The following is a 15,708-nucleotide window of genomic DNA, read 5'->3' as shown; positions in this document are numbered from 1 at the left end:
CAAGTGCTGGTATTAAAGGCATGCATCACCAGATTTTCACTTTGTTTTTTGAGATAGGGTCTCCTATTGACCTGGAACTTGCTGAGTAGTCTTTATTATCCAGTGAGTACTAGGGAGACACTGAAATCTTCCTCTTCAGCTCTAGATCACAAGGGTGTACAACCACATCTAGATTTTATTTGGGCTCTGTCGATAGAACTCATGTGTTCATGCTGGCACTACAAGCAATTTACAGACTGAGACATCTCCCAGTCCTCACCAAAACCATATGAAAGTTATTGACAGGTGGTGCTGTTTTCAGTTTAAAGAAAGAAACAGAACCTTAGAAGGAGTGAATGACTTGGGCAGGGTCACATAATAGTAAAAGAACTTCAGATTCTGAGCCCTGGCCTGGTGATGATTCTTGAATGACAGAGCTTGATGAGGAAGAACAGAGGTTAGGGAAGGCAAAACAGGAGAGAAGCAATCATATCTAGTGTGCCTAGTAGCTCATCAGGTGAGGAACACTCTGCTTCTGGGTGCTTGCCAGTCTTGTGGTTAATTATTCCTGTAATGTCAACTTTTTGATGGAGGGTAGTTTTTCCTGCAGAGTCAGATATGCACAGAGCCTTTGTTAAAGCATAATTTAAACTTCATTAACTTTTTAGAACCTCTGGAGAATCAGTAGCTATACATCATTATCTGACTACAGGCACCTGCCTGGCTTGTTACACATTAAATCCAACATGTAGCCTGGATCAAGAAAAGGGAAAGAGAATCATCTTTAGTATCCATGATTCTGAGGATGATTGACACAGAGCAGGTGTAAGAAAGAGGCAATGCTTGAAGCAGCTGGGGTCCCAGCGATAAATGGCTGTTAGCAACATCTGGAGAAAAGCTGGACAAAGAAGTTAATATTAACTGGTGTGTTTAGAAAAGAAGGCTAGCTAACCTGTATAGCTCTAGATAATAACAGAGTAGACCTTGCATAAACCATGTGAGGGGTGAATAATGCCCCGAGCTTTGCTTAGTAATCTGAATAATGAAGTAAGAGGGATTAATTGTATGTGTTAGATCATGTTATATCCTCTCTGAGCTTCATATCAGGGCTCAAGGAAGGAGAACATTCTACAGTGGTGAGTGAGTTCTTGATCCTAGTCAGGGCAGGAGAACAATCATTCTCATTATTAAGATTTTGCTACATTCCAATGATCAGTAGCTTTTGGAACGTCTAAAGTATTATTCTTCTAATAATTTGTTAGAGTTCTGTACTATTCAACAACCAGAAAATAGGACTAAGAACGTTTTTCTGCAAATGAGGATGGAACAATATAGTTCACCTCTCAGACCCCGCATTTTGCCACGGGCCTTAGTCAACATACCCCATCCACAGAGCTTCTTATAATGTTACACCCAAAACCCATGCTGAAGAGTTGAATTGGGGTGGATAGTGGGATGAAAGGACAAGACTGGAAGACCACTGCATTTTGCATGCTTTGAAAGGGAATTTTTACCAATGTGCTCATAACCACTGGAAGCAATAATCAGTTCCTATGAAGAGTGTCATGTATGGAGGACCGGAATGCAGCATGGAATTGTAACTTTTTGAATGTTTATTTACTGTTACAAGAGCAGTCCTTACCTGCTCAGGATAACCATCCATACTCCTCTGCCCTTTCGTTTGAATTAAGCACCGTCCAGGCTGAGGTCCCCGGGTGGCCTGTGATGAGGGGATCTGGATGGGCAATGGTGACTGAAACTGCTGAATGGTCACTTTGTTGATGTTCCCTTCGTATGGCTGCTGCTCCCGGCTGCGGTGCTGAAGGCTCTGTGACCCCATCAGGGTCTGAATGTGGCTGCCTGCCTGTGGAGAACAGAACCGTCAGGCCGAGTTCCCTGGGGGCAAACAGAAGGCAGCAGTGCCACCCCATGGGCGAGAGGCTGGAAGAGGATACACACGGGTGAGAGGGCACCATGTGACTTTCCAGCCCAGACTGGGAAGGATAACACGAGAAAGGCAAGGAGGTGTTCATGGGGCTGGTGGAGATGTTTGTACGGGTGCAGAGACCTGGTGGTTTGCCAAATGTTACTTTATTCCTGATTTTAAGAAAACAAAATTCACATGAAAAGAATATAAAAAAAAATGAGAGAGTTCACAATAAAAATAAAGGGGAGTGCTAGCTGATATTTATATTGAAAAATAACCCAAAGAGATACGGTAAGCACCAGGGGACAACTCTCCTGCTCCCTAAGGCAAAACAGAGGAATTGCCTAAGTTCTATGACAGAGGGGCACACGAGCTTGTTCAGAAGAGAATAATCAATGTTTATTAATTTATTATTAGCTCGAGAGCATAAAAAACCAATCATATGATAAATGCCTGTAAGATTCTGCTGCCTATGGGAAGTGAAGGGTGTTTAGAATGAGTTGCGCACTCTCCTTTGTTTTAGAGCTCTTAAGGAAAATGAAAAATAAAGAAACCCATAGTGAAGATAAAACATTATCTAGAGGAAAATATTTTGCTGGATTCCAAACAAGAGGTTATTTAAAAAGAAAATACTCTAAATTTACTAATTGGCAATATGCAATGCAAAATAAACAATCCTTGGGTTATATTTTATATGCTCAATTAGCTGTCTTAGCATGATGAAACATTTTCTAGTTTCATGAACATTAAAGATGTTTGAGTAATGGAGAATTGGAGGGAAAGTTGTGAGGTCTTTAGCCTGCACCAGTGCAAGGTGCAAACAGTTACTCAGATGACAGTGACCACAATGTCATAACCTCATGGACCAGGCAAATGCTTATTCCTCAGACTCATCTGTCTTTTAAGGAACCTTCCAGAAACCTTGCTACTTTCCTGCCAGAACACTGGAAGTCCTTATGGGAAGTTCAGGTGTTCTCTACTGCCATAAGTTTTGTATTCTCTTGTTTGTTAGATGGAAGCCCTGGTAAACCCAGGGTTATATTCTGAGTTGTTTCTTGAGTGACCTTACTTGGCATGGCCAGTTACATGTCAGGGAGAATGATCTGAGGTTTGAAGAGGAAAGCTGACAGGGGTTGATTTCTGCATTCCTACCGGGTTCCCACCTTCACTGGTAAAAGCTTCTGCACCTTAATATATAATCTACATGAGAAAATCAATAATGTCTGCTTGAAATCTACTCTGCTGATTAACTGTGAAATGACTCTGTCCAAAGGTGGAACAGGCTTCTCTGTTCTGCCAGTTCTTAACTTTAGACATTTTTTTCTGGTGCATGTTTTCTTCTGACAGGCCAGTTTGAACTCAGGATTAAATAGATGTGTGAATTGTTTTTGTGTGGTATATGTACATGTGTGTGTGCTTGCACATGCACACACACATGTGCATGTATGTATGTCCAGGTGGAGGCCAGACGTTGACTCCTTAATTGTTCTCTCATTAAACCTGGAGCATATTGATTCTGCTAGGCTAGCTGGTCAATGAGTTCCAGGAACCATCAGCCTCAATTCCTTCCTCCACCCCTCTTAGTTCTGGACCTACAATTATTCCTCATGGATTTTTTGTGGGTGCTGGAGATGTGAACTCAGGTCCTCCTGCCTTTGTGGGCACTTTACAATTGAGCCATCCCCCTTCCCTGATTTTTGAATTGTTGAGGACATGCAGCTTATCTCATTTATTTTTTAGTGAGTAGGCACAGTAAATGCAATTAACAAACACAAGGCATCACCACAAATGTGAAGAGTGTCCCAAGACATCTCACACACATTACCTCCTTGAGTTCTCATGGCAGCATTAAGAGGTGATTAGTATCATTATCTAATTTTACTGAAACTAAGGTTATGGAACAGCATTCAGTGTTTCCAAGTAATTCATATAACTGAAAACTATCAAATCAGCACTTGACAAAGCTGTCTATCAAAGGTTATCCTTTTGATTATATGGTATTACACTGCAACCTGGTCTCCATCCCCAGTTCAACTGGGAACAGAAAGGGGACCATACAGAGGAGCCTTGGGGTCTGGCTGGTGTTCACAGCCAGTTCCTTAGCAGCTGTTCAAGTATTTCTCACTCAGCAGATTAGGCCTCTGGGTCTTGATGCTCTGTTTGGGATTTCATGCTTACAGGTATGCAAACAGGACAGTGTTGTAGTTACTACTCTTTCCCTTACTGTGAGTTAATAAAGCTTGTGTTCTCAGATTGTGAGTGTGGAAGGGGCATGCTGTGACTCTGCAAGTGATTCTTCCTGCCCACCCACTATCCTGGGCTATGGGCAGGGGACAGCAATGATGGCTGCAGAAAGCAAAGAACAAACACCTTACTTGTGTAAACTAAACAAACACAAATGACAAGACACTTAGAGGGATGCGATTCAAGGACAGGAAGTGGCACAAACGCTTCCTCGAGGAGATGAGAACATTGATGATGAAGCACAACACAATGATGGGAACACAAATGTCAGAAGCTATGTTTATTCAAGCAGGGGCTTCTGGGAAGTAATCCATGTGCATGTTGCCTCTCTCTGTATGGGAAATGCCCACCCAAAGGTTTCTGAAAAGACAGTGTGACATGTTTCGAATGTCAAAAAATGTGACAAAAAGAATCAGAGGATTTTGTAATTTTGCAGCTTTCAAGGGGAGGCTGGAGAACACATTCCATTACAGAGTTGGAATATGGTATTTTCAAGTTGACCCCCAAACAAAATTTAGAGAAGAAAAAAAAACCCAATATCCTTAGAGATCATGAAAATATTTACACCAAAAACCAAAGACAAGAATGTTGATTTTATACCAAATGCTATAACTCACCTCAAATTCAACCTGAAACTAATTGGGCTTATTATAGGGAATTGCTCAGTGTTCAGAGGGCTCATACAAGATCATCACTGAGATGATTTGCTCAGTGTTCTTTCAGACCCAAGCATGAGGTTGGAACATACACTGAGATATCTAGTTGGGCCTGTGCCTTGCTATATCCATCTTGACTCTTATACAACTGGAAAATGCCCTGGTACAGTTGTCTCACTATCATGGTGTCAGATGAAAGTCTGACTCTATTAGGCTATCTCCAACATCCCACTTGGAGGGCAGTAGTAGTCTTATTGTGGCTGTGTGGGAGGGGCCATTGAGTGCTGGAAAAAGCAAACACTGCTCTTTACCTTACTGCTCATGGCATGGTATGACAGCTCATGGCACTTAGGCTGTTCAAAAGTGGATGATTTATGTTATAAACTTAAATGGCTGCTGAAGTACAATACCATAATCCTTAATACTCAGAGGCTAAGTAGGGTGCCAGGGCACTCAAATGACCAGCATTCAATGGCTCCTCTCACCTAGCTACAATAAAACTACTGCCTTTCCAATGTGGTGTTGGAGGTGGCCTAAAAGAGTCAAACTTTCATCTGAACCCATGATAGTGACACCAAAACCAAAGTACCAGGGCATCAGAGGAAATCACTGGAGATTTGGATCTAGACCTCAACCTGCCAATATCAGGGAACCTTTGTCTGAGGTTTCAGTGAAGACCCAAAGGGAAATCTTTCTTTTTAAAAATTATTTTGTTGAGATTTTTTCATTTTTACTTTTATGTGTATGGGTGTTCTGATGGCATGTATGTCTGTGTACCATCAGACCCTCTGGAATTAGATTTACAAATGGTTGTGAGCCACCACATGGATGCTGGGAATTGAACCTGGGCTCTCTGGAAAAACATTTAGTGCTCTTAACCACTGAGCCATCTCTTTATTACCAACACCTATATTTCTATCTCTTCTTGATTACAAGTCACACCCAATCCTTCCTAAACTGAAACAGAAACACAGAAAGACCAAATTGGGATGGATAGCTTAGTCAAGAAAGTGCTTGCCTTGCAAACAGGAGGACCTGAGTAAATCCCTAGAATTCATGTTTTAAAATCAGGACATAATGAGATATATGTTATGTTTTCAATTTGAACACTGAAGAGATGGAAATAGGGCATTCTTGGATTTTCAGGTGAGTACAGGACAGTAAAAGACCCTGTCTCAAAAACATAGGTAAAAAGACAGTATCCTCTGGAATTCACACACATACACACCCATGAACAAGTACAGGCCCTTCACAACATGCATACACACCTCCCCCGACTACACATCATACATGTACACTACATACACTACATACCACACATATCACATCACACACCACACATACCACACATCACATACATGCCACAAACTACACATACACACACTATAAACCATACCCACCACATGTTTCGTGTTAAAATAAGATACAGAGTTTTATAACAGAATATAAATCTCAATGGGAAAATGACTCCTCATACCAAGAGTCAGGAAGATCTCAGATGCAATGAAAGTAAACATTCAATAGATGTCTATACTGAGAAGACGAGGGTTTTAGAATTACCTTCTTTTAAGGCAGTCATCAAGACAAAAGCCCTGTGGTTGACTATACACACCCATTATACTTGGAAAATAAAAGCTACCAGCAAAGAAATATAATACCTCAGTCAACACAGAGAGGCAGAAAGAAAAAACATGGGGATTTTAGATTTTCTATTCCAATAAAGTGGTTGAAATAGAAAGCCCAGTTGCTGGAGAATCTTAGCGAGAGACCACAGAGAGCTGGGAATTAGGACAAGAGAAATCATCTAGTCAGAATAACAGAGAAAGAACACGGTGGAAAAAGTCTCAAAAACCTGTGAGACTACACAGTGTTTTAGTAATCATGCTGTCAGAAGGATGAGGAAAATAAGGTAGAGCCAAAAAAAAAATGCTACCATTAGAAATAATGACCTCTGGTTCGGGAGATGACTGAGCAGCTAAGACCACGTTTGTCCTTGCAATGCCCAATATTCACAACCTGTAGCTCACAACCTCCTGTGACTCCAGCTATGGTGGATCTGACACCCTCTTCATCTCCATGGGCACTGCATATACACATAATTAAAAATAAAATAAATTTTAAAAAGTAATCCCCCCAAACCTGGAAGTTTGGTGACTGAGAAGATGTAACAGGTTCAGGAAGCAGAGAAAAACAAGGTGTGTGTGCAGACACAGCCTAATCTGATGACTAAACGCTAAGGGCAAACAGAACCTTCAAAGCAACTAGAGGAAAAGATGACACCTTCCATACAAGGGAAAAACAATTTGAATGCCAGCAGATGTCTCACCAGAAGCCAGGAATGACAGAAGGAAATTACATAATTTTCAAGCACTGGAAAGAATTAACTATCAGCTCAAATCCTCTAACTGTTCACGTATTCTTCAGCAATGAACAGGAAATCAGAACAGTTTCAAATGAAGGAAATGAGGAGAATTGTTGTCCCAAGAACTCTCTTAAAAATAGAGTCATAAGATAGTTCACCAGCAGGAAGGCAGCTCACCAGCAGGAAGGCAGCTCACTAGCAGGAAGGAAATGGGAAAAGAAAAAGCTTGTATTGGTAAGAAGGAGGAAAACATTGCCAAAAGAGCTGCCAGTGGATAAACTGACTTTACTTTCCTTAAGTTTCTTTTATGTTCAAAACAAAATTATGACACTATCTGATGTGGCTACATGCAAACCCACACAGGTCGGATGCAAGGGGAGTCTGCATCCTACAAGGCAGGTGAGACCAGGAAGGTGGGGGATATCAGGTCTGTGTTTTAGCCTCTAAATCATGACACCAGTAGATTTGTAAGCTCGTTCTTTCTCTCTCTCTCATTCTCTCTCTCTCTCTCTCTCTCTCTCTCTCTCTCTCTCTCTCTCTCTCCCTCTGTATGCCCCAGGAATAGCACTAGCACTACAAAACATATGTAGAGGGTCACACTAAACACATAATTAATAAACGAAAATGAAATTCTAAGAGATGTTCAAATAACTCATAGGAAACAGGAAAAAGAATCTCAGAAGCAACAAAATTCACAAACAAATGTAAAAAACATCAAATGGAATTAAAACATTGATGCATTTTATTATTGTTTTGTATGTATGTGTGTGGTGAATGTGTGTATCTGTATCAACATGTTTGTGAGTGTGCACATGAGGGTATATGTGTACATGAGCATGTGAAGGCCAGAGATTGATGTTGGGAGTGTTTCTCAGTTGCTCTCCACTTTATTTTTGAAACATTCTCTGTCTGAACCTGAATTTCCTTGAGCATGGCTGGCCAACAAAACCCAGGAATCTGTGTCCACCTGTCTTCTCAGCACCAGGACTGCACGTGTGCAACTGGTGTTTCTAGCTTTACACTTGGGTTCTGGAGATATAAACTCTGGTCCTCAGACTTGTATGTGGCAAGACTATCAACTGATCCATTTTCTCAGACCCTTAATTCTTACTTAAACATAGTCATGTAGACAAGCTAAACAGGTCTATGAAGTGACATTGTGTGAATATTAACAAAAGGAAAAGAAAAACTGATTGTGTGAAACTGAATAAAAAAGATGTCAGAACAAAATCTTTGCTAGAGACAGACTGTAATTTTATACTATGAAAGAAGTTTAGATCATTAAAAAGCTCTACCTATCTTACATATGGTCAGACAATGAAGGTGCAGATATGGCAAGCAAAGATTATTGAACTATAAGAGAACTTTAATATCCATTTCTAAATAACAGAAAAATCTATGAAGAATATAAAATACAGAGGAACCCAATACCACCACCCAGTGACCATATCTAATTATTATGTCTAGAATTCTCCCCAGTTTATTATAGGACTCTGTCTAGGCCATGACCTAAACTGAAAATCAACTCTCAACAAGTTGCCCAAAGTCACACCAAAGGTGGTCTCCAACAATAATTTACTTAAACTATATGCCAGTAGCAGAAGGATGGATGGATATTCCCCAAACACCACAAATAATATATTTCTAAGTAGTCCAGGCTCAAAGAGGAAGCCTAGGGCAAGTAAGACAGTGCATTGAAACAGTGTATATGAAAATATGACATATTAAGGTCTGTGGGACACAGCTAAACACAACTAGGAGGGAGAGTCACAACACCAAATTCACCTGCTGAGTCAAAAACATGAACAGCCTCCTTTAACGACAGCAGAGAAAATCAGCAAAGCAAAGATATTAAGACTCTGAGATATTGAGCATAAGCAGGGACTTTCTGAAAATGACTCCAGTGACTCAGGAAATAACACTAACAATTGAAAAATGAGATTTAATGAATAAAATGAAATGGATTCTACACAGCAAAGGAAACACTTAAATGAGTGAAGAAACAGGATAGAGAATGAGAAAAAAAAAGTCTTCACCAGGTATCTATCTGATAGCATATCTAGAATACTTAAGATCTAAATAACAAGAAATCAACCATGTCAATGAAGAAGCTGATGAACTGAGTAGATGGTTCTCAGAATATGAAATGGCCAATAAACATATGAGGCTATTCACCTTCTATACCCTTCAGGGAAGTGCAAATTAAAACTATATTGGTAGTTCACCTAACTCTAGTCAAAATGACAACCTTTAAGACTAACAATACGGGCTGGAGAGATGGCTCAGTGGTTAAGAACACTGGCTGCTCTTCCAGAGGTCCTGAGTTCAACTCCCAGCAGCACACGGAGGTTTACAACACCCTATAATGAGTTCTGATGCCTTATTTCAGCATGCAGGTGTACATGCACATAGAGCACTCATACATAAAATAATCAAATAAATCTAAAAAAGAATAACAATATACTCCAATGAGGTTGTGGACAAAGGGGTCCCATATATACTGTGGTGGGAATCTAAACTGGTTCAGCCACTGTGAAATCAGTATGGAGGTTTTAAAGAAAACTGAAATAGACCTGTCATATGATCCAGCTCTACTACTTTTGAGTGCTAACAAAGAATTCCAAGCAGACATGCTACAGACATTCTAGAACATCAAAGCGTCTGGCAGCACTATTTATAGCAGTTAAGTTATGAAACCAACTCAGGTGTCCAATAACAGGGGAATGGGTAAAAAAAAATGTATTTTATATACAAAGAGAATTCCCTTTTCAGCCACAAGGAATAAACTTAGGCTTTTGTAGGAATGTTTTTCTCTCACTTTTGGCTTCTAGATTATATACAGATGCATGAAATCATGGATGTATATATGACATGAAAATAGAAACAAAACTGCATAGGGCCCATGGGCTTGTGGGAAAGGGAGGGGGCTTGGGGAAGGCACGGGTTAGTATGCTCAAAGTACATGTCCTCATTTAACCCATCATGAAGCACAATGAATATACACCAATGGGGAAAGTGGAGCACACTGTATGCTCAGACAACACTGATTCCTTATCAGTCCATCTCAGGGATGTCTCCACCTTGTGAAGCTGTGAAGGTGACATGTGACTTTCTGTCAAGCACTTTTCTACAGTGCCTGCTCTACACTATATACATTCAGGATTATAACAACTCCGTAAGAGCTAATGGTAAGAAGAATGTATCTTCTCTTTAATTTGTATTTGGTGCTCCAACCTATCCTTACACTTGGGTGCTACAGTAGTCTCTCAGAGCTCTGTTATCCTAATGACACATGAAATATGAGGTAACCCTTCTCCTTTGGTGTCTCATGCCATGCAGCTGGATGATATGAGGGCAATCATGTCTATCTTATTGGATGTCCACCAGTACACTGTTCCACGATTAAACATCAACATACAAAATGCAGCAATAGAACTGGGGGTTAATAAACTAAGTCCACAAGAGTGGAATGTAGCAAAAGTGAGTATATACCTGTTCATTTTAACCTGTAGTGTTTTCTAATGTCATTGCCATATATTTTCCCAATAGAGAGATAAAACAGGAGGGATGATTAGCAACAGTGATTAAAAACTACAAGTTATTTTTTCCATTTCAATGTTTTTAAGAACCAATACATAATGAGGTTAGAGGCCTAATTACCATGCGAATAGAAACTGAATCTTCTCTTTGGCACCCTTGAATCCCTTGATTCCCCAGTTGCTATTTAGGTCTTCTAGCTATACAGTAAGTCATGGGCATTTTTGTGGTGGTGTGTTAATTTTGTATCTTTACTTCTAGATTTTTCTCAAAGTAAAAATAACATGAGTGGGAGTTATCATGTCAAATTTCTTTTTGTTTTCTAATATCAACACTTTATTTTTAACATTTCTTTGAAAACGATTTATGTACTATAGTGTTAGATTACATTGAATTTGACTCTGTGTCTGCTTTTAATACTGAATCACAAACTTTTGTACCCTTCCATGTTGTTGTTTCTTTCATTTCAATTTGAAAACCTTTTATCTCTTTCTGAGGAATAGATCTAATGGGCAGAAACTTCTTCAGATTTTATTTGTCTGGATGCTCATTATTTTCCTTTCAGTTCAGAAGGAGAGGCTTGTCCAGAGTTTTTTTTTTTGCTTATTTTGTTTCAACACTAGGTAGATCCAGATAGGCATGGATTGTTGGGGAGTCAGAATTTCCTTCAAAATCTTGGAAACAAAGGAGAGTAATACTTTTCTTTATGCATCACCTGTGCCAAAGATTGATATATGAAATGTTTTAATCCAACACTCCTATTGCTTTAATATGTGATTTTTCTACCTTGACTTGATAGCTATCCAATAGATTATTTTGGGGTTTAGATTTTTATCAAAGGGACTGTTCAGAGTCAGTGGTGAAAAAAAAGGTCCCTTGACTTTGTGGCTCCTGCATGACCACATTGGCATCAGGAAATAAAGGAATGTGGTCAGATAGGAATACTTGGCACATCATTCAAGAACCTAGGACAATGACTGTCACATTAAAGACCTGCTATTCACCTGTTATTTTTAATTCATATTTTTACAAGTTCCTGTCCACGTTACTTTTGTGAATAATTGTAATCACATACTGGAAAGAGTAAGCTTTTAAAAATTTCACACAATCCAGTTAACATTAAAAGCAATCGATAGAGATACATCATCCTGGTATTTTGGGTTATCAAAACAAATATTTGGAATGGATCAGTAAAAAGGAAAATTATGCCTTCTTCAAAGCTATCTTCCTGAGTTGCTATTACCATGGAGCTGCCTCTGTAGAGTCTTACTTTCATAGAACTTGGGACTCTATTTGATTCTTGTTCAGCAAGTAGATCAATCTTTCCCCCCCTTCTTTCCTTCTCTCCTATCTGTCTAGTACAATCTCATTTCTCCTCTTTAGCATCTCTCCATCTCATGTTAATTACATAGTAATAAGAAATAGTAAATTCAAGTAACACATTCTTTTAAAGATATTTATTTAATTATTTTAATCATATTTATGGACATGTGTGTCTCTCTGTGGGCTTGTGCATGTGTGTCCAGGTGCCCACAGGGTGCCAGAGGTATGGCTCTTCTTGAAACTAGAGTTACAGGCAGTTTCTGGGAACCAAACTCAGGTACTCTACAGGAACAATACATGATCACAACTGCTGACTCATCTCTCTAGCACTAACATATTCATTCTTATTTCCATAGCATAGAAAAATTTGCTGGATTGATTCCCTAGAAAATGTAACATAACTGACTATTCTAAAAGAGTTCATTTAATTTGCCTCAGTCCCAGTTTGCTTACTGAATACATGAAAGGTTTTTTTTTGACAAGATACTCCTGGATCTACCTGTCAGGCTTATAATACATCCAATCTTTTTTCTTTACATACTATGTTTTCATCTTTGCTCCTCTGAATAGTCAGAGAAGCTTCTTGGCTTGTTCTTTCATTCTGAGCTCTCTCCTTTGCAGTGTGTTCTCTGAAAACCAGTTAGAGAACTGTTTAAATAGACATTGGATCATGCCATTTCCCTTTGAAAATATTTCCATGTTTGTCTTTCCATTTCCTATAGCATACAGCCCATATGATTTGACTTCTGGTTATTTTCCGCTTATTGGATGACACTATGCCTTTGTCCTTAGGTCCCTTTATTTTCTCCCCAAATGGTGTCCTCTTCTTGGATGGTCACATCCTGCATCCCTTCACAGCACAGATCACACTGTACTGCCTAAGCACATGCATGATGTCTGTAAGGCAATCACTCACCAGAGATTCTGGAAAGTATGTATATCTTTGAGACTGACTAAACTCACCAGAGGCAAAACCCCCAAGGTTTCACTTTAGGTAAATTGTGAGAGTAGTTACATTGTGATGTCACTGGAACCTCAACATTCCAGTGTAAGAGCCACAGCTGGTGGAAGGGTCTTACCCAGTGCTCTCCCTAGCAGTATGCAGAATTCTAAATAAAGTGCTTAAAGTGCAGATGAGAAATGGACTGAGCCCATTTCCTTGATTGCTAAGAATGTTTGGCTTTGTTGTAATGTTTACTGATTTAGCCTCTCAGGATGGCTTGTATTTTACTAATTTAAAAAATTAGGCCTGTGGTCTCTCTTACTGGTTTTTAAGAACTTAAAAATCGCAGTAAGGGGTACAGACTCCCACTCTCTCACATGTTGCAGCTTTTCTTTGCTGTGGTGAGCTATCACGTCTGACCCACTCACTACACCCATTAGGTTAAAAAACTCTTGAGGCTTGTATTCATCTTTGCTTCTCCAGCACCAAGCAAGTGCTTAGCACGTAGTGTGTGTAACATTGCTCAGTGATTGCTTGCCAGGCAAACCTTTGCAACTTTAAACAATTTTTATTATATTTGTTTACAGATTGATTTATATATGTACCTGTCTGTGGCCATATGTGTGCCACAAAACATGTGTACTTGTCAAAGGATAACTTGTAGGAATTGGTTCCTTCTCTATTATGTAGGCTTGGGGATCAAAATCAGGTAGTCAGGCTTGAAGGGGAACACCTTTACATGCTGAGGCATCTTGTTGACCCTGTCGCAACTTTAGATGTGGCAAATCAACGTTTTTTTTATGGTAAATTTAATTTTATGGAAGTTGGTTATGTGCACTGCTGAAGCCTAGTCTAAATGAAGTATATGTAACACATCTTTCTGTACTTGAACTTCAAGGCATGTCTTAAGGTACTCTTAGAAATGGTGAAATGCCTCTCTGCAGAGGGGCATGCTACTTACATACAGCTGTGACTAATTGAGCACCAGCCTGTGTTTATTTCCGTTCTCTTCTATGCATAGACAGTTGACCAGAAGCCCTTGAGTGTCAGGATATTTAGCCTGAATTTACCATGAGGTTAAAAATGATGTTAAGACACAAGATATGGACTACAAATTACGATGGATGTGTGGGGTTCATGGTTTGTGTCAAATTGAAATTGATTACCTTTTTAGTAATGGTGTCCGGAGGTACATCCCGCCTCCCAAGTGGGTAAGGATTCCATTGGCCACTAGGAGAGACATCTTCTTGTCCATTGTCTAAAATGTTGCTTTGCTGGGACGGGGTCTATTGCGAAAATGGTATGGCATTCTTTAGTGATGTTTACGATAGTTTTCTGAAAAGAGTCCCTAACAATTATGGTAAAATTAATTTTGTTTGATTATATAAAACATATATCCTAACTGGAAACACTATTATATGCTATTTACTGAGTAAGAATTCTAAACTGACAGCTATTTTGGAAACAATGAGAAATATGATTAAAATAACCATCTCAGAGTTATTTGCTGAATTTTAAAGTTTAGATTCTCTATAATACCTGAATAAAGATAATCAGAATGAAATTAATCAATGCTTTAAAAACAACCACAACATTTTAAAGTTTGCTTAGTTTGTCTCTTTAGTTTGATCTTACCATTTATAATATAAGTTGAAACCATGCAATTCATAGACTGGAATGTGCAATATTCCAAGCCATAGCCTAACATGAATTTTTGGACTTCGATGTGTTTTTTGTAAGATGTATTTTCCACTAATCCTTGGCAGGATCAGCACTGGCAGATGAAGATGCTTGGCACTGTGCATTATCAACAGACAGCTGTTAGAGTCACGACCAAGTAAGTCATTACTGTTCTGGTTACTGAATTCATTTATGCATCACTTATATATTAAATTTAAATAAATAAGTTTTTAAAAATTTGATTTCTTGGTGTGTGTGTGTGTGTGTTTAGCAAATAGGAATACCCTGTCTTTATTAATATTGATCTTTGATATTTTGAGATGATCCATAGTCTATCTAGATTGACATTAAGCAATCATATACCATTAGAAAGGTGAGATCTATGGCTTCTACTGGAGAGACAAATGGTGGTTTATACAGTGTGGGGCCTGTATACAATTTCTTTTCCCATCTAGCCTCCAAGATGCATGAGTTCTGCTTATATTATTGAGAATTCCTGTGTGAGTCTGTTGCTGCCCACACCAGTCCTTGCCTACATTCTGAAGAATCTGTGGTAGCAGATCCTGGCTACTGCTTGCTGGTACTCTGTGTGAGGTAGGTCCTTCAGTCTTGGTGAGCTGGGCCACTGCCTTCATAACCATCATAGACAGCTGCTTGTCAGGCCTCATCTGGCTACACTGACTAGTCCTACTACTCTAAAAACCAATCCCATAAACTCCTTGTCTGTATTCTGACCACGTGTATGATTTAAAGAACTGTCAGGAAATATAGTAAAAATTAACAGGGCTCACAGTAAGATTGTCTCACTGTTCCCCCAATGGACATAATGAAAAGGACATAGCTCAAATTTCACTTTTTACTTTGACTGTGTAAATTCCATTTCTACAAATCTATTAGAAATGAAAAAAAACCCAGAAAAAATGTTTTTTAATGTAAACTCTCATGTTGAGTGAATTTGTGTTTTAAAAATCTAATAAAGAGTAACACATATGAAAAACATGTTTTTGAAAGCAATGAGATAGTTATCTGATGTCTATTTGAAATGGATTTCTATTCT

At 39.1% G+C, this 15,708-nt stretch overlaps 1 protein-coding gene across 6 annotated transcripts in view; it reads right to left on the bottom strand.

Annotated features, from left to right (window-relative positions):
• The window catches only part of Lrrc7 (leucine rich repeat containing 7), a 438,353-nt gene that overhangs the window by 33,933 nt on the left and 388,712 nt on the right, over positions 1-15,708 (bottom strand). For 5 of the 6 annotated variants that reach the window (XM_028777579.1, XM_028777577.1, XM_028777580.1 and 2 more), the window contains 2 exons: positions 14,138-14,257; positions 1,622-1,843 (listed from right to left, as the gene is read on the bottom strand). In XM_028777579.1, the coding sequence (XP_028633412.1) occupies positions 1,622-1,843; positions 14,138-14,257 (342 nt within the window). The remainder of the gene's footprint in view (positions 1-1,621; positions 1,844-14,137; positions 14,258-15,708) is intronic. The other variant, XM_028777581.1, reaches the window with a different exon arrangement.

Source organism: Grammomys surdaster, unplaced genomic scaffold, assembly GCF_004785775.1.
Source record: "Grammomys surdaster isolate TR1022 unplaced genomic scaffold, NIH_TR_1.0 311, whole genome shotgun sequence".
NCBI classification, from domain to species: Eukaryota; Metazoa; Chordata; class Mammalia; order Rodentia; family Muridae; genus Grammomys; species Grammomys surdaster.
The sequence above is the reverse complement of the archived record's forward strand: the minus strand, read 5'-3'. Positions and strand labels throughout refer to the sequence as shown.